General features: G+C 42.7%; 1 protein-coding gene across 1 annotated transcript; it reads right to left on the bottom strand.

Annotated features, from left to right (window-relative positions):
* Positions 1 to 27,804, bottom strand: sdf2 (stromal cell-derived factor 2). The gene is made up of 3 exons (XM_063031906.1): positions 27,580 to 27,804; positions 22,041 to 22,237; positions 1 to 842 (listed from the first exon to the last, which is right to left on the bottom strand). Exons 1-3 carry the CDS (start codon positions 27,758 to 27,760, stop codon positions 555 to 557), a joined length of 666 nt encoding a protein of 221 aa, XP_062887976.1. The 5' UTR covers positions 27,761 to 27,804; the 3' UTR covers positions 1 to 554.
* Positions 27,805 to 27,819: the final 15 nt, after the last annotated feature.

The following is a 27,819-nucleotide window of genomic DNA, read 5'->3' as shown; positions in this document are numbered from 1 at the left end:
TTTTTGTATAGTCAAGTTTTATTTCAACAATTCCACATTTGAAGCAAATTTTGCAATTCACCTATACGTGAAATTCAAATACACTTGAAATTAAATCAGGGCTAAAAGTAAATGACAATCTTGGTATCTTTGATACAATAATCATATTTGGTACTGATTTTCAGTGACCCAAATGTAATAATTTTATTATTCCTTGAAACTATCCCCCTAAATTGATTTCCAGATATGAATACTCACTTGGTTATGTTCCCATTGAAGAACACATTTAATGCACCATAAACATTGTTCTCAAGTAGAAATGTATAAACACTGTCCACAGCAAACCAAAACAGTTTTAAAATACTTCCACGCCCATTCCAGGCTTCGGAATAGAATTTTGCAAACACCAAGAGGTCTCTTCACGATTACCAATATTTGAAATACATAACATTTTAGCTGTAAGAATTCATGTAAAAGTTTAATACTGGGAAAAAAAAATCCATGTATGTAGATTAAGAGATTTCATTCAGGAACCTTTGCTTATAAAGTTACACATCAGTACTGATGATTCCTTATCATAGTTCAGAATGTACACTTCCAGCCTTTGGCCCCTCCATAGGCTTCATAAAGATTCCTTCCATCACTTTCCAAGAATTATATTGGTTTGAATACTGCATGCCATGAACTTCACGTTGGCCATTTATTGGTCGCCCATACTGTTCCCCTGTAATGGACAGCAGGACTTCTGTAACAGTATGCTTAAACCTTACTGAATTTTTTCTTTCCCAGTACGTTCCACTACACATGACAGTCCAATTATCCAGGTTATCTCCTTCGCCATCTTCGCCAAATGCACTGACCTCCTTTTTCAAAACAAAAGGAAACATTCATGAGTTTACCTTTAACCAAGTGCAAAAAAACCTCAAATACGTAAAGGCTTAAATTACAATGTAATCTGAATACCATTCACTGTTTTCATATTCAAGGCAGTTTCATAAAGATCTATTATTATCAAATAAGTTGAGCAATAAACAAGTTTACACTTTCAATAATTTTCACAACTAAAGGAAGGCATAAAGTTCTTTTGTGCCAGTGAAACACATCTGAAGTGTAATCATTATTAAAGTCTCAAAAATAAAACAGCCAATATACACTGCAAATTCCCAGTTACGTGATAATGCATTAAGAATATGCATTAATAACACTAAGTTAGTACTTGCGACTTAACAACCCATTATTTAACACCATAAACCTTGAAGAATTTTTTTTAGATATTAAACTTGTTTTTGTTAGACATTAAAGTTGGCACCATTTTCAGATTTCACTAATTAGCTTTTTTTTTAAGCAATATTTCACTAAAACTCATTCAGCACCCAAATTTACTGCATTGCAGTGCACAATTCATCAGCTCTATGGAATCATGCAACTTTCAAATTTAATTTGAGGGGTCACAGCCTCAAAGGGTAGATCATTTTAAATTGAAACATGGTGGAGCATCTTCATCAAGAGCAGTGAATCTTTAGAAATCAGTACCCTATTGAGCTGTGAAGATGCAGTAATTCAGAATGGATCAACGGGTTTCTGGATATAACAGAATCTATGGGACACAAAGTATGCCAGAATCAGAATCAGGTTTGTTATCATCGGCACGTGACATGAAATTTCTTAACTTAGCAGCAGCAGTTCAATGCAATACATAATATAGAAGAGAGACAAAAAATAAAACTTAAAAAATAATAAATAAATATGTAAATCAATTACAGTATACGTATATTGACTAGATTATAAAATGTACAAAAAACAGAAATACTGTATATTAAAAAAAGTGAGGTTGTGTGCAAGGGTTCAATGTCCATTTAGGAATCGGATGGCAGAGGGGAAGAAGCTGTTCCTGAATCGCTGAGTGTGTGCCTTCAGGCTTCTGTCCCTCCTACCTGATGGTAGCAGTGAGAAAAGGGCAGGCCCTGGGTGCTGGGGGTCCTTAACAATGGATGCTGCCTTTCTGAGACACCGCTCCTTGAAGATGTCCTGGGTACATTGTAGGCTAGTACCCAAGATGGAGCTGACTAGATTTACAAACCTCTGCAGCTTCTTTCAGTCCTGTGCAGTAGCCCCCCACCCCCCATACCAGACAGTGATGCAACCTGTCAGAATGCTCTCCACGGTATATCTATAGAAGTTTTTGATTGTATTTGTTGACATGTCAAATCTCTTCAAACTCCGAATGAAGTATAGCCGTTGTCTTGCCTTCTTTGTAACTACATTGATATGTTGGGACCAGGTTAGATCCTCAGAGATCTTGACACCCAGGAACTTGAAACTGCTCACTCTCTCCACTTCTGATCTCTCTATGAGGATCGGTATGTGCTGCTTCGTCTTACCCTTCCTGAAGTCCACAATCAGCTCTTTCGTCTTACTGATGTTGAGTGCCAAGACTGATGTAAGGTCTAAGACCTGTCTTGATCTTGTTGAATAATGAAACAAATCAAAGTGACCAAATGGCCTACTTCTGCACCTGTTTATCATATCTCATTCCTGTATTTCGTTTCCAAAATATTCTCACAGCAGCCAAGCAGATGATCTGGCAATCAATTAATCATGCATGCTTGCATTTGTCATTTTCTTAAATAACAAGCCAAACTTAAACCAAATTAGTTTACTTGCCAGATTCTTCTGGAAAAAATTAATAGCAGCTTTTAGGTGGACACCCCTGCTGTGGAACATAGAATAATACAGCACAAGAATAGGCCCTTCAGCCCATGTCTACACTGACTATGATACCAATTTAAACCCAACATCATCTGCCTGCCCCTCACACTCCATCCCCTTCCTGTTCATGTACTTGCTTAAATACGTTCCTTTTGCATCTACTTCTACCTCCCCTGAAATCACCCTGGGGAGTTATCCACCTTTATGTTTTTCAAAGAACCAATACCTTCTCCATCTTGACATCAAGATGCCCTAGAATACCTCTCCCTGATCTCACTATCCTCCATATCCTAACATATCTGGGTTTCTGCATTTTTGTGCAGATGAAGTTACTATTATAGCTACTGTTTTATACATTTTCTGAGGATACCCACAGGAAAATGAATCTTAGGGTTGTATATAGTAACATACAGTTGGCCCTCCTTATCTGCGGGTTCAACCAACCGCGGATCGGAAAAAAAACCGGAAGTTCTCTCCCAAGCATTCGTTTGAGCATGTACAGACTTTTTTTACATAGCATTTACATTGTATTAGGTAGTATAAGTAATCTAGAGATGATTTAAAGTACAGGCAGTCTTTAAGTCGGATTTGTACGTAAGTCGGAACAGGTACATCCGTTATTATTTAGCGTCAGTTAGTCAAACGTTTGTCTTTGTATATAGTATATAGTTTACCTTTCCATGCATATAAAACACTTAAGAAATGTATGTATTTCAATAATTAAACCACTGCATTGCTTAGTAATAATTGTAGTTTTCATCAGGGCCTTTCACATGCTCCATTATTCTCACTTTATCCTTTAAAATTGTTCCAATCGTTGACCGACTGTAGCCTAACGCTTTTCCAATGACCGATGGCGTTTCTTCTCTTTCCGATCGCTTTATTATTTCCACTTTATTTTCAACTGTGATCGTTTTCCATCAACAGAACAGAAACTGCGGATACAGCAGCAGCCGCGGGCGGCGGGTCTGAGCTCCCCCGGGTCCTACCCACACTGAAACAGGTTAAATAGGGTCCGGAGCTCCCCAGGTCCTAAAGTCCACCTGCACTGAGACAGGTTAAATAAAGGATTTGAGCATCCACACTTTTTTAGTATCCGCGGGGGGTCCCAGAACCAATCCCCTACGGATAAGGAGGGCCGACTGTATACGTTCTTTGATAATAATATTTCTTTTGAACTTTACCTAACAATTAGCTCTTGGTTTCTTGACTAGTATTCTACATCATTTGCACATCCTTTATCAATGTAGGTTGAGATTAACGTTCAATGTAAGTTAGTTGCATATTTGTCAGCTCTTTGTGTAACTCAATTTCCCTTACATTTATGTTCAGAAAATTTAAACAGCTGTTTCTCCAGCAGTTGCTGGAGATGCCATATTAATTAACAGTGTCATAAATAATACAAAGGCCCCCATAAGCAACATTATTCACAGGAAAAATTCTCAGGCCTTCATCGAGTGCTGGATCTCAGCTAGATATCGAGAGGGCAGGAAGTCAGAAGATATTTATGATTAATACTGAACAAGTTCAGAATGGTACATGCATCTTGGCAAGAGATAAAAGTATAACATTAGCTCTGACTAAACAACCCCTTTGATAAAATAGCAGGGCCATCAACCTCTGAAAATTTAGAGCTGCTCTCTCAATAGGTGTTGGTTTGATGAACGTAGATTCCTGACAGGGAATTGTGCACTGATTATGAGAAACTGTGATCACACATCCACACTCAGCAGATCAACACAGCAAGTGAGCAAAGTCCATGCTACTATACAAGGGTATGACAGGGTAATGAAGATGTGTATCAGAAAAGATATCCAAAATGATTTGCTCTGCAAAAAGTGCAATGGTATTAAAAATATTTTGCTGCTTTTAATAGTTTAAAAGTAACTGGTTTATGAGTTTGATGTTAAAAGTCAAATCAACTTGTGATGTATTTTCAAAATGTATCCAAGTAGACCTGAACCATAACATTAGAATTTCCCTCTATTCCCAAAGAACAAATCCTATACCAAACTAAGAAAGATCACTCCAATTGTGGGGCTTAGGGTAAACAAAAAAAAAGTCGTCAGTTAATTCTTTAAATAAGTTAAAAGAAAGCAGTTGAAGTACCTACTATCTTTAACAGCTGTCAGTCAGTTTACCTTCCCCAGACCACTACTGAACTGATGCTACTGACACATAAAGAGCTAAAGTCTCTCAATAGGTTTTCTGTCAGTCAAGTCACAGATAAAGACCATCTAAACAGTTCACATCCTATTGTCTTGGTTTGCAAGTTTACAAATACTAATCGTTGCCTTTTGCCAATTGTCCCTCAGTAGCAGGAAGCATATATGATTGAATACTACACCAGTTTGAGGAAGAGAATATGGCAAGGGTATAATCATGAGACCCTGCATTGGTTGGGATTGACCATGGATGTTGTATCGCATAGACAGCTGGGATACACAAGCCATGGCAGTACTATATGGAGAGCAAGCTGTTGTCCATGTAGCAGGCTCCCCCTCTCTACACAGCTGATTAATTCAAAGGAATGGCAGAGACCAGTAAAGTTTGGCAACAGCGGCATTGCAGAAGTTGCCTATCAATGCTAAACTCAACATAGGACTACCTTAAGGACTCCAGCTCCAGAATTTTCTTTGAGGTTTGCTCCCAAAGCCCTCCCTGTGAGTGGATATAGCCACAAGGCAGCAGACAGTTGAGATCAGTTATTCTTCTCCTAGATGAGCTGCCAATCATAGCTGATGAGCTCCATTTGCCCAAAGCGACTTGTTTTAAGGTGCCCGTAACCCCCCCTCCCTTTTGCCCCTTCTCCCGTCAGTAGACGTGGTTCTGCCTGGCTTAGTGGCTATGCCACACATGAAGGCCCAGAGCTGGACTTGAGATGCACGCCATTGGGAGCATCTGATAGGTAGCGGGAATTTATCCCCACTACCACTACCAGCTATATATAACAACCTTAAGGAACCAAGGGTAGAATACTCAACTTGAAAATCAATTATGAGGGCATGAAAGTAGTCTGCTAAAGCAGGCAAGCAAGATTAAGAGATCAGGTCATCAAGAACAGCGGCAGATAAAATTTAAATTCTTTCAAAATACAAAATAACAGGCCAACATAAAAGAAAAATTTCAAGGGGTAGATAGATCTACCAACTGAGTTGAAGATTGTACCAGACATAATAAAAAGCAAGTGTACAATGGGTGACAGAATTATTAAAAAGCAAAGCCAAAACTGTAAATAAAAATAAGTATACAAGATAAAATTTACCATGAACGTAAAACAATTTCTATAAATAATCAAAACAGTAAGCAAAGTGAACACAAGGAAAACAAGGAAATGGCAAATGAATTTTGTGCACCACACATCACTAAGAGATGTTGGAGTGCATATAATTAGGCACTTAGCAAGGTCCAATAAACATGGTAGTTTTAAGCAGAGTGACCATTGTTGGGAATGGGCCAGCATTGGATTACAGAGTGCAGGCTTTGGTTCAAATGGTAGGAAGAGTGACAAGGTCCTGTAAAGTGAGTTTAGGGACTTAGGTGCTATGTTAAAGGACAGGAGCTTCGGGGTTGTGATCTCAGGATTATTACCTGTACAACGTACTAGTGAGGCCAAAAATAGGAAGATGTGCCTAAGGAGATGGTGCAGGAGGGAATACTCCACACTTTTGGACCATTATGCTTTCTTCCAGGGAAGATGAGACCTATACGGGTGGTTCAGTTTGCACCTGAACTGGAGGGGAACTAGCAGGAAAGTTTGCTAGTGTTGCACAGGTGAGGGTTAAACTAGAGCTGCAGACAGATGGGAACCAGAGACCCAGAGGAGTTAGTGGAGTGGTTGGGGGGGGGGTGGTGAAAGGGGGGCAGATGTTGTTAAGTCTGTACAGAAAATCAAGAATCAAAAGTTTCAGCATGGTGGGATTCAAGTTTTGAATTATGTATATTTCAATCCACGGAATATTGTAGGAAAGGTAGATCAGCTTAGGGCATGGATCAGCACGTGGAACTATGACATTGTAGCCATTAGTGAGATTTGATTGCAGGAGGGGCAGGACAGGCAACTCAGAGTTCCAGTGCTCTGTTGTTTAGAGCAGGATGGATTTTCGGGGGAAGGGTAGCATTATTAGGCTGGGGAAAATAACACAGCAGTGCTCAGACAAGACAGACAGGAGAGTTCACCCATTGAGGCTATACTGGTGGAGCAAAGGAAGAAGAAAATGATGACCACATTAATGGGATTATATTATAGACCACCCAACAGTCAGCAGGATTTAGCGGAGCAAATTTGTAGAGATTGCAGACTGTTGCAAGAACCACAAGGTTGTGATAGTAGGTGATCTTAACCTTCCATATAGGGGTGGCATTACTGGTCAGGGATACTATTACAGCCACAGAAAGGGTGGGTAATGTAGCAGGATCCTCTTTTGAGTCAATATGGGTGGAAGTCAGGAAGGGAGCAGTTACTCTATTGGGGGTATTTTATAGGCCCCCTGGTAGCAGCAGAGATACAGAAGAGCAGATTGGGAGGCAGATTTTGGAAAGGTGCAAAAATAACAGGGTTGTTATCATGGATGACTTTAACTTCCCTAATATTGATTGGCACCTGATTAGTTCCAAGGGTTTAGATGGGGCAGAGTTTGTTAAGTGTGTCCAAGACAGATTCCTGTCACAGTATGTGGATAGGCCGACGAGGGGGAATGCCATACTAGATCTAGTACTAGGTAATGAACCGGGTCAGGTCACAGATGTCTCAGTGGGTGAGTATCTGGGGGACAGTGACCACCACTCCCTGGCCTTTAGCATTATCACGGAAAAGGACAGAATCAGAGAGGACAGGAGAATTTTTAATTGGGGAAGGGCAAATTACGAGGCAAAAAGTCTAGAACCTGCGGGTGTGAATTGGGATGATGCTTTTGCAGGGAAATGTACTACGGACATGTGGTCGATGTTTAGAGATCTCTTGCAGGATGATAGGGATAAATTTGTCCCGGTGAGGAAGATAAAGAATGGTAGGGTGAAGGAACCATGGGTGACAAGTGAGGTGGAAAATCTAGTCAGGTGGAAGAAGGCAGCATATATGAGGTTTAGGAAGCAAGGATCAAATGGGTCTATTGAGGAATATAGGGAAGCAAGAAAGGAGCTTAAGGGGCTGAGGAGAGCAAGAAGGGGGCATGAGAAGGCCTTGGCGAGTAGGGTAAAGGAAAACCCCAAGGCATTCTTCAATTATGTGAAGAAAAAAAGGATGACAGGAGTGAAGGTAGGACCGATTAGAGATAAAGGTCGGAAGATGTGCCTGGAGGTTGTGGAAGTGAGCGAGGTCCTCAATGAATACTTCTCCGGTATTCACCAATAAGAGGGAACTTGATGATGGTGAGGACAATATGAGTGAGGTTGATGTTCTGGAGCATATTGATATTAAAGGAGAGAAGGTGTTGGAGTTGTTAAAATACCTTAGGATGGATAAGTCCCCGGGGCCTGATGGAATATTCCCCAGGCTGCTCCACGAGGCGAGGGAGGAGATTGCTGAGCCTCTGGCTAGGACCTTTATGTCCTCGTTGTCCACGGGAATGGTACCAGAGGATTGGAGGGAGGCGAATGTTGTCCCCTTGTTCAAAAAAGGTAGTAGGGATAGTCCAGGTAATTATAGACCAGTGAGCCTTACGTCTCTGGTGGGAAAGCTGTTGGAAAAGATTCTCAAGAGATAGGATCTATGGGCATTTAGAGAATCACGGTCTGATCAGGGACAGTCAGCATGGCTTTGTGAAGGGCAGATCGTGTCTAACAAGCCTGATAGAGTTCTTTGAGGAGGTGACCAGGCATATAGATGAGGGTAGTGCAGTGGATGTGATCTATATGGATTTTAGTAAGGCATTTGACAAGGTTCCACATGGTAAGCTTATTCAGAAAGTCAGAAGGCATGGGATCCAGGGAAGTTTGGCCAGGTGGATGCAGAATTGGCTTGCCTGCAGAAGGCAGAGGGTCGTGGTGGAGGGAGTACATTCAGATTGGAGGATTGTGACTAGTGGTGTCCCACAAGGATCTGTTCTGGGACCTCTACTTTTCGTGATTTTTATTAACGACCTGGATGTGGGGGTAGAAGGGTGGGTTGGCAAGCTTGCAGACGACACAAAGGTTGGTGGTGTTGTAAATAGTGTAGAGGATTGTTGAAGATTGCAGAGAGACATTGATAGGACACAGAAGTGGGCTGAGAAGTGGCAGATGGAGTTCCACCCGGAGAAGTGTGAGGTGGTACACTTTGGAAGGACAAAGTCCAAGGCAGAGTACAAAGTAAATGGCAGGATACTTGGTAGTGTGGCAGAGCAGAGGGATCTGGGGGTACATGTCCATAGATCCCTGAAAGTTGCCTCACAGGTAGATAGGGTAGTTAAGAAAGCTTATGGGATGTTAGCTTTCATAAATCGAAGGATAGAGTTTAAGCGTCGCGATGTAATGGTGCAGCTCTATAAAACTTTGGTTAGGCCACACTTGGAGTACTGCGTCCAGTTCTGGTCACCTCACTATAGGAAGGATATGGAAGCATTGGAAAGGGTACAGAGGAGATTTACCAGGATGCTGCCTGGTTTAGAGAGTATGCATTACGATCAGAGATTAAAGGAGCTAGGGCTTTACTCTTTAGAGAGAAGGAGGATGAGAGGAGACATGATAGAGGTGTACAAGATAATAAGAGGAATAGATAGAGTGAATAGCCAGTGCCTCTTCCCCTGGGCACCACTGCTCAATACAAGAGGATGTGGCTTTAAGGTCGGGGTGGGAAGTTCAAGGGGGATATTAGAGGAAGGTTTTTTATTCAGAGAGTGGTTGGTGCGTGGAATGCACTGCCTGAGTCAGTGGTGGAAGCAGATACACTAGTGAAGTCTAAGAGACCACTAGACAGGTATATGGAGGAATTTAAGATGGGGGGTTATATGGGAGGCAGGGTTTGAGGGTTGGCACAACATTGTGGGCCGAAGGGCCTGTAATGTGCTGTACTATTCTATATATGGATTGGGACTCCCATATTGTAAAAGGGCTGGATGGGACAGAGTTTGTTAAATGTGTTCAGGAAAGTTTCCTTAATAAGTACATGGAAGTCCAAACCTGAGAGAGTGTGAAACAAGATCTCTTATTCGGGAATGAGATAGGCTAGATGACAGAAGTTTGTATAGGGGAATACTTTGCATCTAATGATCATAATGCCATTAGTTTCAATATAATTATGGAGAAGGATAGATTCTCAGGTTGAGATTCTAAACTGGACCAATTCTAATTTTGCTGGTATCAGAAATTATCTGGCAAATGTGGATTGAGACAGGTTGCTTTCAGACAACGGTGCGCTTGGTAAGTGGGAGGCCTTCAAAAATGAAATTTTGAGAGTGCAGAGTTCATATGTTCCTGTCAGAGTGAAATGCAAGGATAACAGGTTTAGGGAATCCTGGTTTTTGAGAGATAATGAGGCCCTGGTTAAGGAGAAGGAGGACATAGCAAGTATAGGCAGAAAGGAACATATGAGGTAATTGAGTATAGGAAATGCAAGAGAATAGTTAAGGAGGAAATCAGGAGGGATAAAAGAAGTTATGAGGTTGCTCTAGCAGATAAGGTGAAGGAGAAGCCTAAGGGATTCTACAGATATGTTAAGAGCAAAAGGATAACAAAGGACAAAATTGATCCTCTTGAAGATCAAAGTGGTCATCTGTACATGGTGCCAAAAGAGATAAGAGGAGGTCTTAAATAGATTTTTCTGCATCTATATATACTTGGAAGAGGGACACAGAGTCTACAAAAGTGAAGCAAAACAGCAGTGAGGTTGTGGACCATATACAAAATTGAGGAGGAGGTGTTTGCTGTCTTGAGGCAAATCAGGGTGGATAAATCCGCAGGGTCTGACAAGGTGTTCGCTTGGACCCTGTGGGAGGATAGTGAAGAAAGTACAGGGGCCCTAGCAGAGATATTTAAAATATCTTTAGTCATGGGTGAGCTGCCGGTGGATTGGAGGACAGCTAATGTTGTTCCATTGTTTAAAAAAGCTCTAAGAATAAGCCAGGAAATTATAGACCAGTGAGTCTCACATCAATAATAGATAAGCTATTAGAAGGTAGTGTAAGGGACTGCATATATAAGTACTTGGATACACTGGAACTGATTTGGGATACAGGTGTCCCCCGCTTTTCAAACGCTCGCTTTACGACACCTCGCTGTTACGAAAGACCTACATTAGTTACCTGTTTTCACTAACAGAAGGTGTTTTCACTGTTACGAAAAAAAGGCAGCATGCCCTGAGCAGCCAAGCTCCTCCCCCAGAACTGCATTCTAGCAGGCATTGCTTAAACACGTGCCTGTGAGCATCTGTGCTTTATGTCGATTTATCTTGAGCATCTATTAGCAAGATGAGTTCTAAGGTATCGGAAAAGCCTAAAAGAGCTCATAAGGGTGTTACACTTAGCATAAAACTAGACATAATTAAGCGTTTCGATCGTGGTGAATGAAGTAAGGACAAAGTGAGTTTGGCTAGTGGAAGTTGACAAAGATGATGTTGAAGAGGTTTTGGCATCCCATGACCAAGAACTGATAGATGAAGAGCTGATGCAATTGGAAGAGGAAAGGACAACAATCGAAACCGAATGCAGTAGAGAACGGACCAAAAGTGAAGTCGTCCAGGAACTGAACATGAAGCAACTGCGCAAACAACAGGAATTCTGCAGATGCTGGAAATTCAAGCAACATACATCAAAGTTGCTGGTGAACGCAGCAGGCCAAGCAGCATCTATAGGAAGAGGCGCAGTCGACGTTTCAGGCCGAGACCCTTCGTCAGGACTAACTGAAGGAAGAGTGAGTAAGGGATTTGAAAGCTGGAGGGGGAGGGGGAGATGCAAAATGATAGGAGAAGACAGGAGGGGGAGGGATAGAGCCGAGAGCTGGACAGGTGATAGGCAAAAGGCGATACGAGAGGATCATGGGACAGGAGGCCTAGGGAGAAAGACGGGGGGGGGTGACCCAGAGGATGGGCAAGAGGTATATTCAGAGGGACAGAGGGAGAAAAAGGAGAGTGAGAGAAAGAATGTGTGCATAAAAATGAGTAACAGCTGGGGTACGAGGGGGAGGTGGGGCCTAGCGGAAGTTAGAGAAGTCAATGTTCATGCCATCAGGTTGGAGGCTACCCAGACGGAATATAAGGTGTTGTTCCTCCAACCTGAGTGTGGCTTCATCTTTACAGTAGAGGAGGCCGTGGATAGACATGTCAGAATGGGAATGGGATGTGGAATTAAAATGTGTGGCCACTGGGAGATCCTGCTTTCCCTGGCGGACAGAGCGTAGATGTTCAGCAAAGCGGTCTCCCAGTCTCCTCCTCTTATTTACCCCTCGATCGTGACCCCACTAAGGAGCACCAGGCCATTGTCTCCCACACTATCAACGACTTTATCCGCTCAGGGGATCTCCCATCCACTGCTACCAACCTTATAGTTCCCACACCCCGCACTTCCCGTTTCTACCTCCTACCCAAGATCCACAAACCTGCCTGTCCTGGCCGACCTATTGTCTCAGCTTGCTCCTGCCCCACCGAACTCGTTTCTGCATACCTCGACACTGTTTTATCACCCCTTGTTCAATCCCTTCCGACCTATGTTCGTGACACTTCTCACGCTCTTAAACTTTTCGATGATTTTAAGTTCCCTGGCCCCCACCGCTTTATTTTCACCATGGATGTCCAGTCCTTATATACTTCCATCCCCCATCAGGAAGGTCTCAAAGCTCTATGCTTCTTTTTGGATTCCAGACCTAATCAGTTCCCCTCTACCACCACTCTGCTCCGTCTAGCGGAATTAGTCCTTACTCTTAATAATTTCTCCTTTTGCTCCTCCCATTTCCTCCAAACTAAAGGTGTAGCTATGGGCACCCGTATGGGTCCTAGCTATGCCTGCCTTTTTGTTGGGTTTGTGGAACAATCTATGTTCCGTGCCTATTCTGGTATCTGTCCCCCACTTTTCCTTCGCTATATTGACGACTGCATTGGCGCTGCTTCCTGCACGCATGCAGAACTCGTTGACTTTATTAACTTTGCCTCCAACTTTCACCCTGCCCTCAAGTTTACCTGGTCTATTTCCGACACCTCCCTCCCCTTTCTAGATCTTTCTGTCTCTGTCTCTGGAGACAGCTCATCCACTGATATCTACTATAAGCCTACTGACTCTCACAGCTATCTGGACTATTCCTCTTCTCACCCTGTCTCTTGCAAAAACGCCATCCCCTTCTCGCAATTCCTCCGTCTCCGCCGCATCTGCTCTCAGGATGAGGCTTTTCATTCTAGGACGAGGGAGATGTCTTCATTTTTTAAAGAAAGGGGCTTCCCTTCCTCCACTATCAACTCTGCTCTTAAACGCATCTCCTCCATTTCACGTACATCTGCTCTCACTCCATCCTCCCACCACCCCACTAGGAATAGGGTTCCCCTGGTCCTCACCTACCACCCCAACAGTCTCCGGGTCCAACATATTATTCTCCGTAACTTCCGCCACCTCCAACGGGATCCCACCACTAAGCACATCTTTCCCTCCCCCCCTCTCTCTGCATTCCGCAGGGATCGCTCCCTACACAACTCCCTTGTCCATTCGTCCCCCCCATCCCTCCCCACTGATCTCCCTCCCGGCACTTATCCGTGTAAGCGGAACAAATGATACACATGCCCTTACACTTCCTCCCTTACCACCATTCAGGGCCCCAAACAGTCCTTCCAGGTGAGGCATCACTTCACCTGTGAGTCGACTGGGGTGATATACTGCGTCCGGTGCTCCCGATGTGGCCTTTTATATATTGGTGAGACCCGACGCAGACTGGGAGACCGCTTTGCTGAACATCTACGCTCTGTCCGCCAGGGAAAGCAGGATCTCCCAGTGGCCACACATTTTAATTCCACATCCCATTCCCATTCTGACATGTCTATCCACGGCCTCCTCTACTGTAAAGATGAAGCCACACTCAGGTTGGAGGAACAACACCTTATATTCCGTCTGGGTAGCCTCCAACCTGATGGCATGAACATTGACTTCTCTAACTTCCGCTAGGCCCCACCTCCCCCTCGTACCCCAGCTGTTACTCATTTTTATGCACACATTCTTTCTCTCACTCTCCTTTTTCTCCCTCTGTCCCTCTGAATATACCTCTTGCCCATCCTCTGGGTCACCCCCCCCCCCGTCTTTCTCCCTAGGCCTCCTGTCCCATGATCCTCTCGTATCCCCTTTTGCCTATCACCTGTCCAGCTCTCGGCTCTATCCCTCCCCCTCCTGTCTTCTCCTATCATTTTGCATCTCCCCCTCCCCCTCCAGCTTTCAAATCCCTTACTCACTCTTCTTTCAGTTAGTCCTGACGAAGGGTCTCGGCCTGAAACGTCGACTGCGCCTCTTCCTATAGATGCTGCTTGGCCTGCTGCGTTCACCAGCAACTTTGATGTATGTTGCATGAAGCAACTGCGAGAGACTTTTGCTGCAAATGACAACACTGCAATGATTGTAGAAAAGTACGACTTTAATTTTGAAAGGGTACGTAGCTTTAGGGCATACTTGCAGGATGGTTTGAGTGCTTACAAAGAACCATATGATAGAAACATGCGCGAGGCTAAGCAGTCAAGCATACTGTCGTTTTACAAGCCTTCCACATCAGCCACAGCAGATGACAAACCTCGACCTTCGATATCGAGGCAGGCAGACATAGAAGATGACCTGCCTGCCCTGATGGAAACAGACTACGGTGAGATGATACCCCAGTTCCCCACCACACCAACCTCCGATGACTCAGCCTAACAGACCTTCATCAGTGTGCTCGCTGTCTTCCCGATTCCGGTAAGTGATACTACACTGTACATACATTATTTCTACTTTATGTAGGCTGTGTATTTTTATGTGTTATTTGGTATGATTTGGCAGCTTCATACCTTAAAGGTTACTGGAGAGAGTGTTCCTGCCGAGAGGCTTGCGCCGAGTGTTCCTGCCAGGAGCGCTTGCGTGAGATTTTCGCTGCACTAGACAGTGCTCCAATGATTGCAGAAAAGTATTTCTACTTCATATAGACTGTGTATTTATCATATCATTCCCGCTTTTACTATATGTTACTGTTATTTTAGGTTTTATGTCTTATTTGGCATGATTTTGTAGGTTATTTTTTGGGTCTGGGAATGCTCAAAAACTTTTCCCATATGAATAAATGGTAATTGCTTCTTCACTTTACAACATTCCGACTTATGAACCGTTTCATAGGAACACTCTATCTTCAGATAGCGGGGAAAACCTGTAGTTTACATGACTTTGTGCATGGTAGGTTATGTCCAAGAAAGTTGAGGCCAGGCATGGACTTTAGCAAGGTCTTTGACAAAGTCCCGCATGGAAGGCTGGTCAGGAAGGTTCAGTCCCTTAGCATTCCGGTGAGGTAGTAAATTGGATTAGAAATTAGCTTCACTGGAGAAGCCATAGGATGGTAATAGATGATTGCCTCTGACTGAAGGCCGGTGACAAGTGGAATGTCACAGGGATTAGTGCTGGGTCCGTTATTGTTTGTCATCTACTGTACATCAACGATCTGGATGATAATGTTGCAAACTGGATCAGCAAATTTGCAGATGACACCAAAATTGGAGGCATAGTGGACAGCGAGCAATACTATCAAAGCTTGCAATGGGATCCTGTAAATTTCTGCAGATTTGGATCCCAATAATGTATTTCCCATTAATGTATTTCGATTTGTTGGTTGTGAGATGAATAGTATCCAGGATACTACAGAACTTCCTGATCCACTTCAACAATTTTATATCTTAACCAAGAGATAAAAAGGCAAAATCCACTTCACTCAAGCCCTGGATTGAGGCTAAACACGAAGTACTCAGAAAGAAAAATGTTACAAATTTTATCTCAGTTAATTTGTGTTCATGTGGATTGCTTTGCAGAATAGGTACAAATTAATCCCAATTAATTCACAAGAAATTTACAAGAAAGCAACATAAAAGTGATAATAAAAGAGTTTTACAATAAAGCAGCCACATTAAGGAATAATCGGGTGTCACTTCTCTACTAACGTGGGTTCTGATTGCTTTCATTGATGGGTAATCAAGTCCATGTAACAACATATGCAAAATACTCCACTGGAATAAAAGATACAAGTCTGAATTCAATATATAACACTGCGCAAAACTATGCTTTTTGCCACATACAGTACTCACAAATTAACAGCTAATATGGTCCTGATGAGTTTCTTATATAGTAAGTAACGCTGTAACAATTTGTGAGAAAGTACAATGTCCGAACAAGTCGAGGGTAAAAAGCAGACTTAAACACAAGGCTTGAGTGTTAACCTTACTGAACCCATTATTTCAGATGCAGTAAACTGAAGCAAATTCAAGCATTTGCCAAAAGAACAAAGCTTTAAAACATATACTCTAAATTCCAAATTCCAATGAATTCCAAAACTTGTCTACAAATTGCAAATCCAACGGAACACCAGCATCTAATTTACGTAATGTGATACCAAATCTAGTCCCTCAGGAACAAGATTTAAGTTCACAGAAGGTACAATGACCTGAAGCTTGTAGGACTTTGTTGTTTCCACTAACAATAGGAAACTACAGAAACAGACAAAATGCTAGAAGAAGTCAGCAGGTCAGGCAGCATCTATGGAAGGAAATGAACAGTCAATATTTCAGGCCGAAATCCTTCAGCAGGACTTGAAAGGAAGGGTGGAAAGCATGCAATTGAGCTAGTCTTCCACTGAATGAATGGGCAGCACTAACAGAAGGGGAGATCTCCCAATCCAGCATGGTTGCCGCGCTGCACTGCTTCTGGCATTTCCTCTCCTGGACTGCTGTAACAGTCAAGCCCACAGCTTGAGGTCTAGTCCTCAGTACAACCGAGGCCACAGAGCTCTGTCACCTGTCTTGCCAATAAACAAGGGAAATGGACTTGCAGTATTTTACATTACCAAAGTCCAACATGGTCTTGCGATCGCAAAAGAAATGTCGAAGACAATCACTCGCTATTAGACTGCACACCACCTTCACGCACTGACAAAAGTACATCTGTTGGCCTTGAAGAGGAAAGTAGAGGAAGATAGGTAGGATTGGGGGTAGGGGGAAAGAGGAGTGGTAAGAATGGGAATAATGTGAGAAGCTGGAAGAGTGACAAGTGGAAGAGGAAAAGAATGAACAAGATGGGATCCAATTAGACGACAGACCATGGAATAAATGGAAGAAAATGGGGAACCAAAGGAAGGAAGGTGTGGGTGAAAGGCAGATCATGAGGGTGAGGGAGGGAAGGGGTAATGTAGCTGGAGGGATAAGGGGAAAAAGGGGGGCAGAGCAGAGTGGTTACAGGAAGTTACAGAAATCAATGTTGCTGCCATCAGGTTGGAGACAATCAATCTGAAATATAAGGTGTTATTCCTTTAATCTGCATCTAGCCTGAACTTGGCAGTAAAGGAAGCTTCTTACATCATTCCCACACCCCCATCACCAGGATACATTTATCACCCTTCCCCTTCTCCCCACCCTTTTATTCTGGCTTCTGCCCTTTTTTTTTCTAGTCCTGATAAAGGGTCATGGCCTGAAACAACCACTGTACATTTCCATCCACAGATGCTGCCTGACCTGCTGAGTTCCTCCAGTATTTTGGGTGCTACTCCAGATTTCCAGTGTCTACAGTCTTTATATTTATATGAAACTACAGAAAATTTAGTACAGTTGCCTTCATCAGATCTCATCAAGGGTCTCAGCCCAAAACGTCGACTATTTATTCCTTTCCATAAATACTGCCTTACCTGCTAATAAATAACACACATATACATACAGCAAATTCCAGTTAATTGGGCCATCGGTTAATCAGGGTAGCTGTTTATTTGGAACAACACTTGAAGAATAAAAACTAAATGGAGAAAATAACTGGGACTCCCTTTGTTTATTTAGGACACTATGTCACTTAATTGGGACAGGAAACCGTTGCCAGTTTCAAACTAGTGTTGGTTGCATGCACTTGCATGGTCATTAAATATTACACCATGCTTAGAGCAGTTAGTTTTTAAATAGCGTCAGTTGTGTGTGTTTGTGCTCAAAAAGCATAGGTTTTTGTTACTGATAGTTGGTGATAATTAAGTAGCATGACAACTTGGAATGGTTTTACTCACTGCAGTTTCAAGCATTCAGGCTTGGAGACGCCAGAAAGAGCTGGGGGTGAAAATGAAATGTTTTCACTACTTCAAAAAGTTATGAATTACAAAGTTATCTTGAATTATTACCATACAAATCAAGATCTGGAGGATGTAGTCATCTAAAAAATTGCATGAAGGCAGGCTATTATCTGCACTAGGTGTCTGAGCTGATTTTGTTCATTCACAGTCAATCAAAAGTACACGGCAGTTGAGTTCCTCTGTCAATAACTATTAGGAACTAATACAGTTTCACAGTACATTAGAGGCATTGGTAGTGTTCTAATTTGTTCTATATTTCATTTAAATACATAACTTGTTATTCAATTAAACTGTAGTTTGTCTATACCTTTTAAGTATTTCCATGAAACTTAAAAGGGCAGCTAATTGGGCAGCTGCATAGTTTGGCCAAAACGTACTGCTTCTGATGTGTCCCAATAAACCAAAATCCACTGTATATTATCACAGATTCAAATTCAAATCATCAAGCATGAAAAATTCTCAAGTAAATTCAGATGGTAAACTATTAACCTGAATTACCAAAGAAAAAGGTGGATAGAAGTTTAAAGATAAGTCAGTAGATGAAAAAAATAATGTTATTATAAAACAACTATCTGACACCCTTGGGACCATGGTTCAAGTTCAAGTTTATCATCACCTGACTGTAGATATAGAAGCAAGCAAAACAATGTTCCTCTGGACCATGGTGCACTAACAAAAACATACACCACACACAGAACAAAATATTACCACGAATAAGTTGATAAAATATAATTCGAAGTGCATGTAGTCCACAGCACATGTAAACAGTAAATAACTCACTGTCCTAGTATCAAGATCTTGATGGTGGCAGGATATTCATTAGTCTCATGGCCTGGGGGAAGATGTTATCCAGTCTGGCAGTCTAGTCCTGTGCTCTTATACCTCCTCCCTGATGGCAGTGGGTCAAAGAGATTGTGGGATGAGCAGTCTCAACAATGCTTCTGGCCATTCATATACAACGCTCCCAGTAAATGTCACAAATAAGGGGAGATCCCCATGATCCTCTCAGCAGTTTTTAGGGTTTTGCGGTCCAATACCGTGCAGCTTCCATACCACAAAATGATTCAGCCAGACAGGACATTCTAGATGGTCCTCCTACAGAAAGTTGTATGAATGGGCGGGGGGAGATCACAAACACCTCACACTCCACAGAAAATGCTGTGCCTTCTTGACTATTGAGGTGGTGTCGTGGGCCCAGGTTAGATCATCCGTTATGTGCACACCAAGAAACTCTGTGCTCTTCTCTCTCTCTGCTACAGCAGGGCCAGTGATATGCAATAGAGAGCGGTTGACCTCACCTTCCTGAAGTCCAAAATCATCTCTTTTGTCTTGTCCATTCACTTGAGACTCAGTTTGTTTTTCTCACACCACTTGACAAGTCCATCTACCTCCTCTCTCTATGCCAACTCATCCTTCCTGTCTAAGATGGACTGGTGAAACACAGCGATGACTTGCTAGCAGCAAACACAACAAACAAAACTATTAATTATAGTATTAATCACACTTTTTATTGGAAACGATCACTGCAATTAATAGCCTGTAACTTCCCTTTCAGAGCTGAGCTTTTGAACTACCTGTACGACCTGGCATTTTTGCAGTGTGAGTTAAGTCTCGAAGGTGCAGGATGGTTGCGACGGGGTGGGTATGAGCCGAATTAAGGTGACAGTGCCCAAGCCCAAGACTGGGAAATGAGCCAAAGTTTGGCCATTCATGAAGCAGACTCCAAGGCGATTTGATGTAACCAAATCGAGGCAAAGCAGAGTAGAGACAGCGGGGCCAGGCCTGAGAGCGAAGAACGACCCACTGTTTGGCTGATTTACGTGTCGAGCCAGATTGGAAAGGTCAGGTATGGGCCGAAATGAGGAGCGGGGCCAGGCCCAAGTGCATATCGAAGCAGCAGGGCCCAGGTTTGAAAGCAAGGAATGACCTGAGGTTTGGCCAATTTAAGTGCCGGGCCAGATTGAAAAAGTCAGGGTGTCGGGACCAAAAGAGAGGTACGGGCCAGTGTTCAGCTTGCTGTTTTTGCGAGGTTTACTCATCTCTGCGTGGAACTGAGGGGCTGTGGCCTGTAGCTAATGGATTGAACTGAGGTTGTGGCCTGGATCAGCTGTAATGGTGAATGGCTCCAAGGCTGTGGACTTACTTTCATGAACTTTAGTTCTGATTGTTATTTGCTTACTTTTATTGCTTGCATAATTTGTATTTTCCCCTGCAGATTGGGTGTTTGACAGTCTTTTTTTAAATGGGTTCTATTGGGTTTCTTTGTTTTGTGGCTAGCCAAAAGAGACAAACCTCAAGGTTGTATATTATATATGTAGTCTGATAATAAACGTACTTTGAACATTATTGTTGATGAGGCTAACCACTGTTGAACAATGATGCGGTTTGAACTGGATCTGGCAGTGCAGCTATGAGTCAGCAGTGTGAACAACAGCAGGCTGAGCACACAGCCTTGGGGGGTGGGGGGGGACATGACAGAGCTTGAGATGTTGCTGCCAACTCAGACTGACTGGGGTCTTTCCATCAAGAAAGCCAAAATCCAGTCAGAGAAGGATGTTGAGGCCCAACGAGGACAGTTTACCCACAGCCTCTGAGAGATGATCATGTTAAACACCAAGATAAAGTCGATTAACAACAACCTGGCATATAATGCATCGTTCTTTATGTGGGACAGAATGGAGTGGCAGGCCAAGGCTATGGCATCATCAGTACACCTAGTATGAGCGGTAGGTGAACTGGAAAAGGTCAAATGATGCAGAAAGTGGGATTTTGTGTGATCCATTACCAGCTATGGTTGTATTACATAAGCATTGACTGACCCAGTGCTGAAGAAGGGTCTCATCCCGAAACATCAACAGTTTATACATTTCCATTGATGCTGCCTGACCTGCTGAGTTCCTCCAGAATGTTGTGTGTTGCTATGATTTTATTACATTTGGTTTTCCAGACTATTCTGTTACTCTTGCTACCCTTCCACACATCAAATCAAAATGAAATGCACGCTACCCAATAGTATAATAAATTTTGCAGTGAGCCCAATGAACTTCAACTTGTCAAAACATGCTGAAACAATGAATATTCCAGACCCTAGCCTGACCCTCATTATCAACCACTGGCATTCCCAACTCTGGCAACATTCCTATTGCACACACTTTGAATAACAAGGACTTGGTGTACCGACTGCTGGGATTTCCAAACACACTGATATGGGGTTAGAGTTTTATTGCATATAGAAGAAAAACTTCACAATTTCTACTGCGTGTGTTACTCTCAAATCACCACTTGGTGGCAGGAACTGAATGCCAGTAAATATGCAAAGACCTAATATGGCTTGACAGAGACTGTAAAAGAAACTAAATGATTCCTTGATGTAGGTATTTATTATACCATGTCTAATTGAATATCTTAACTGTGTATCTGAAATGCTAGTAAATTCATGCTTCTGTTTTGCGTAATGTATCAATTTTCCTTCCTCTCCATTTGGATCTAATATAAAGGAAATTGCTCAGTATACAGACCACCTATCAATTTATATTAAAGGTGCACACTGTACACGCAGTGCCTACAATTTATATCACTTTGTGCCACAACAAAATGAAAATGTGCTTTCTCTGGAAAGTTTAATAGAATGAAGACAATTGAAATTTGTTAAAAACTATTTACACTAGACGATCAAATTAAACCAGAGATTTAAAGAAATAACTGAGAGTGGCTTCATTAATTCTAGAATTCAAAATGGTCTATTATATTTAGGCAAACTTCAGGTGTCAATAGAAAATTGGTAATAAAGAGATCCAAGTTAGATCTACATTCTGCACACTCCTGTACCCACTCCAGTCCTCTTGGCACAACACATCAATGCTCCCCCCGCCCCCAGAAACTATGGGTATGATTTTAAGAATATGCAGCAGCAGAGATATTACATTACTTTAAAACAGCAATGTTAATATGAACCTCAATGTTAACATTCACTGAAACATAAAAATTGACAGAATGCTGACTTCTTTAGAGTTAGTTCTGGTTTGATTGATTCAAGATTTCCAAACTAATTCTGCAAACAGCTAACTTACAATTTTTCAGCTTGGCAATTAACAAGCAGGTGCCAACATTATCAAATACCAGTTCAGTCAACACACCTGATTTCCTGACAATGGTGAAGTAAAGTAATGGCTGTGCAGGTTACGGCCTGTGTTGACATGGGTCAGTCGAATAGTCTCACCACATTTTATTGGATTTCCACGTTGACAAACAATGTCACTTTTTCCACGTATCCTCCAATAACTATTGCTGTCGTCTGCATCAGTTACTCCAGTGACAGATTGCTGCCCACTTCCTGAAACAAAAGCAAAGTGTGTCTTGGAGCTGCTTTCAATATTAGCTTAAGTGAGGAAACAAAATTGAAGATCTGCTATTTAGCCCATCAAGTCTGCTCCGCATTCAACCATGGCTGATCCTTTTTTCACCTCCTCAGCCCCAATCCCTAGCCTTCTCTCCATAACCTTTAATGTTGTGGCCAATCAAGAACCTATCAATCTCCACCTTAAATACACCCAACAAGGTGGCCTTCACAACTGCCTGTGGTAACAAATCCCACAAATTCATCACCCTCTGGCGAAAGAAATTTCTCTGCATCTCTGTTTTAAATGGACTTCCCTCTATCATGAGGCTGTACCCTCTTGTCCTAGACTTTCCCATCGTGAGAAACATCCTCTACTCTGTCCAGGCCTTTCAACATTCAAAAGGTTTCAAAGAGATTCTCCCCTCCCCCCACTGATCATTCTAAATTCCAGTCAGTACAGGCCCAGAGCCATCAAACGTTCCTCATACGACAACCCTTTCATTCACGAAATCATCCTTGTGAACCTCCTTTGAACACTGTCCAATGTCAGCACATCTTTTCTTAGAAAAGGAGCCCAAAACTGTTCACAATACTCAAGGTGAGGCCTCACCAGTGCCTTACAGAGCCTCAGCATCACATCCCTGCTATTAGATTCTAGACCTCTTGAAATTAATGTCAACTTTGCATTTGCCTTCCTTGCCACTGACTCAACCTGCAAGTTAACCTTTAGGCTGTTCTACATAAGGACTCCCTGGTCCCTTTGCATCTCAGATTTTTGGATTTTCTCCCCACTTAGAAAATAGTCTGCACTTTTATTTATTCTACCAAAGTGCATTTTCCAACATTGTATTGCATTTGCCACTTTCTTGCCCTTTCTCCTAATCTGTCCAAGTCCTTCTGCAGCCTTCCTGTTCTCTCAACAGTAACTGCCCCTCCACAAATCTTCGTATCATCAGCAAACTTGGCAACAAAGCCATCTATTCCATCTAAATCATTGATATACAGAATAAAAAGAAGTTGTCCCAACACCAAACCCTGTGGAACACCACTAGTTACTGGCAACTAACCAGAAAAGGATCCTTTTATTCCCAGCAGGCCAGGCAGCATCTATAGGAAGAGGCGCAGTCGACGTTTCAGGCCGAGACCCTTCGTCAGGACTAACTGAAGGAAGAGTGCTTTACTCTTCCTTCAGTCAGTCCTGACGAAGGGTCTCGGCCTGAAACATCGACTGCGCCTCTTCCTATAGATGCTGCCTGGCCTGCTGCGTTCACCAGCAACTTTGATGTATGTTGCTTGAATTTCCAGCATCTGCAGAATTCCTGTTGTTTCCTTTTATTCCCACTCGCTACCTCCTACCCATCAGCCAATGCTCAAACTATGCTAGTAACTTACCTGTAATACCATGGGCTCTTAACTTGGTAAGCAGCCTCATGTGTGGCACCTTGTCAAAGGCTTTCTGAATATATAACATACACTGCATCCCCTTTATCTATCCTACTTGTAATCTCCTCAAAGAATTCCAACAGGTTCATCAGGCAAGCTTTTCCCTTAAGGAACCCATGCTATCTTGTCCTGTGTCTCCAAGAACTCCATAACCTCATACTTAACAATTGACTCCAACATCTTCCCAATCACTGAGGTCAGGCTAACTGGTCTATAATTTCCTTTCTGCTCCCTTCCTCCTTTCTTAAACAGTGGAGGGGCATTTGCAATTTTTCAGTCCTCTAGCACCATGCCAGAGTCCAATGATTCTTGGAAGGCTGTTACTAATGCCTCCACAATCTCTACCACTACTGCTTTCAGAACCCTAGGGTGCAGTTCATCTGGTCCATGTGACTTATGCACCTTAAGGTCTTCCAGCTTTTTGAGCACCTTCTCCCTTGTAATAGTAACAGCACTCACTTCTCTTCCTTCACACCCTTCAACATCTGGCATACTGCTGGTGTCTTCTGCAGTGAAGATTGATGCAATATACTCATTTAATTCGTCTGCCATCTCCTTGCCCCTCATTATTATTTCTCTAGCCTCATTTTCTAGTAGTCCTATATCCACTCTCATCTCTTTCTTATATACTTGAAAAAGCTTTTTTATCCACCTTGATATTGTTTGCTAGCTTGCTTTCATGTTTCATCTTTTCCCTCTTAATGATTCTTTTAGTTGATTTCTGTAGGTTTTTAAAAGCTTCTCAATCATCTAACTTCCCGCTAATTTTTGCTTTGTTGCATGCCTTCTCTTTTGCTTTTGCATTAGCTTTGACTTCCCACGTCAGCCGGGGTTGTATTATTTTGCCATTTGAATACATCTATCCTGCACTTTCCTCATTTTTCCCAGAAGGTCAGCTGGTGGCGCAGTGAGATCGGTGCTGGGCTCAAGAACAGAGGTTCCCGAGTTCGATCCAGTGACAGACCGCTCCCAAGCGTGCTCTCCATCCGTGCCGGGTTGATGTCAAGCTCACAACTCGACCTCGTAAGAAAAAACACCTCCAGTTTAAATTCCCATGCAGAATATTGTGGAGGATCAACTACCCAAACCCAAACTCAAGCCATGCTGCTCTGCAGTCATCCCTGCCAGCATCTCCTTCCAATTTACTTTGGCCAACTCCTCTCTCATACCACTGTAATTTCCTTTACTTCACTGAAATACCGATACATCAGATTTTACTTTCTCCCTATCAAATTTCAAGTTGAGCTCAATCATATTGTGATCACTGTCTCCTCAGGGTTCCTTTACCTTAAGCTCCCTAATCGCCTCTAGTTCATTTAGCTGATCCCCTAGTAGGCTCAATGACAAGTTGCTCTAAAAGCCATCTCAGAGGAGTTCAGCAAAGTCATTCTCTTGAAATCCATTACCATCCTGATTTTCCCAATCTACCCGCATATTAAAATTTCCCATGACTATCATAACATTGCCCTTCTGACATGCCTTTTCAATTTCTCGTTGTAATCTGTGGTCCACATCTCAGCTACTGTTTGGAGGCTGGCATATAACTGCCATCACGGTCCTTTACCCTTGCAGTTTCTTAACTCAACTCACAAGGATTCAACATTGTCCAATCCTATGTCACATCTTTCTAATGATCTGATGCCATTCTTTACCAGCAGAGCCATACCACTCCTTCTGTCTACAGTCCTATTCCTCCAATACAATGCGTAATCTTGGACATTCAGCTCCCAACTACAACCAACCTTCAGCCACAATTCAGTGATGGCCACAACATCACACCCGACAAACTGTAAAAGTGCAACAAGATCATCCATCTTATTTCTTATACTCTGTGCATTGAGATATAACACTTTTAGTACCCCTTTTGATTCTGCATTCCTAATGCACTGTTAGTCACCCTGGGGCTACAATTTCATTCTATCATCTGCATGCCCTTCCTGACAGTCTGACTGCACACTATCTTTGCTTTTTATCTATCCATCCTATCCCGAGTCCCTTCATTCCGGTTCCCATCCCCCTGACAAATTAGTTTAAACTCTCCCCACAGCTCTAACAAACCCGCCTGCAAGAATATTGATCCCCCTCGGATTCAGGTGTCCCTTTTGTATCTTTTACAAATAAAGATTAGGAATGAACTAAAGATTTCAATCCAAGGACACAGTAACAGAATTCCACTCCATTCAAACACCTTTTCCGATAAAATAGCACCAAAATGTCCACAATATGCAGACTTTCACTCTCGTACAATAGTGAGGGAGCCACAAGTGCCATTTTGCAGCTAAGATAATAAATTGAAGTAGCGCTTTTGATTTGGTGCAGAGAGAACAATGACACAATACTCCATGCAGTTAATTTGATTATGATCACATTGTTGTTTATGGAATCATGTAATGCACAAGCTTCCAAAAGTGCTCAATAAAGTAGCGCTGAAAGGGATGTAATAGTGGTGCACTAAGCAGAGATAGAAACAAGCCACTACAGCATACTGGGAAAAGTGACAAAGGCAATCAACACAAATCAGTGAGGTTAGTAATACTATACTACTGTAGTATTAGTACACTAGTTCATCCCCCTTCCCCGGTTTCACCTATCACCCACCACCTTGTGTTTCTTCCTCCCCTCATCCCACCTTCTTGCTCTGACTCCTCATCATTTTTTCCCAGTCCGAAGGAAGAGCCCCAGCCTGAAATGTTGACTGTTTATTCATTTCCATAGATGCTGCTCGAGTTCCTCCAGCAGTTTATGTGTTTTGCCCCCACTATACTAGAGAGCAGGTTAAGTTACTTCCACCCTCACATAAATGCATAAACTGCACTTTTGCCTTCGAACCCATGACAGGTCTTTGTGCTCTCCACACTCCCTGTTCATCGACATGTTAAAATTGTTTTATCTCTTACTTCTCCCGTTCTAATTAAAGCCTTCAACCGAATAAAAACCATTAACACTAGAAACATTCAGCAAGTCAGGCAGTATCCATGGAAAGAGAAACAGTTAATGTTTCAGGTTTATCTCCAGGCTCCTTCCCTGAACTGGAAAACAGAGCTAAGCAATTTGACCTTCAGCAATAGTTAGGGGCTTAAGTAGAACAAAGGAAATATCTCTTAAAGAGAGAAATCAGATGAGTTGCCAGAAGCACATTACACAATGATACATAATGTGCTGTTAATAATGAGGCTGTAGGACATACCCAACAGGTGAGACTATACTACCAGCAAAGGGCAAAGCTGTAAGACACACAAAACAAGTGAGACTAGTATATGCCCCGCAGCCTCGCCATTAATATAGCTGCTCTGCTAACTGCCCCCATTCTGACTCGCTCTATCTAAGATTCCCCACTTTTTTCTCCTCCAAACTATTACCAAGAAAAATTAGCTTGTTTTTTCCTTCCTTGCTGTGCAATGGAGTCCCAGATCTGAAAGGCTAACTGATTCTGCTTTCACAGATGCTGCCTGACCTGTTGATAATTCCAGTTTTAATTCAGGATTTCAAGCACCTGCAGATTTAAAAAAAATCTTCTCCAATTCAAAAGTTTTCTTTTTCAGATGACATATAGATTGTTTCCAGTATTATTTGTTTTATTACAGATCTCCGTTTATTTTCATATACATACGATCTTAAGGCCAAGGCTGAGCAATGCTGGGGAGTGATGCCACCCGGTCCCTTTAACGACAACAGCACCAATTACCAATCCCATCCCACCATATCATCTCAAGCCCACACTCAACGCGTCCTTAGCCCCCTCACATCCCGCACCATGATCCTATCCACAGCCCCGGCCAACACAACCTCCTCTCCCCCTACCCAGACCCCCATTCTCCAATTCTCTCCCCGTCCTCGGCCTCCTCCTCTCCTCAACAGCTCCGACCTCCATCGCGTCCCGTCCCGTCACTCACCCGAGCCGTACTTCACCTCATGCGAGTGCAGCCGGACGTTGTGCTGCGTGTTTAGCAACTTGATAACCGACCCGCAAGTGACATAACTCAGGTCGGACTCGCCCGAAAGAGCGGGGACAGAAAGAAAGGAAAGAACGAGGACGCGGGCCAGCAGCAGGAACCGATCTAACAGCCCGCTCATCTTCCCTCCACAACCGAGCCGACAGGTCAACGTCAGCCTAACGGAGCGGGCGGCGCCGT

Source organism: Mobula hypostoma, chromosome 23 (assembly GCF_963921235.1).
Source record: "Mobula hypostoma chromosome 23, sMobHyp1.1, whole genome shotgun sequence".
Lineage (NCBI taxonomy): Eukaryota > Metazoa > Chordata > Chondrichthyes > Myliobatiformes > Myliobatidae > Mobula > Mobula hypostoma.
Note: the sequence above shows the minus strand (reverse complement) of the source record. Positions and strands in the feature narration are given on the sequence as shown.

Excerpts from the sequence above, each read along its gene's own strand:
- sdf2 (XM_063031906.1), bottom strand. The coding sequence starts at position 27,760 with ATGAGCGGGCTGTTAGATCGGTTCCTGCTGCTGGCCCGCGTCCTCGTT. Across the intron at positions 22,238-27,579 it reads TGAGGTGAAGTACGGCTCGG|GAAGTGGGCAGCAATCTGTC; the intron begins GTGAGTGACGGG and ends CTTTTGTTTCAG. Across the intron at positions 843-22,040 it reads CACCATTGTCAGGAAATCAG|GAGGTCAGTGCATTTGGCGA; the intron begins GTGTGTTGACTG and ends GTTTTGAAAAAG.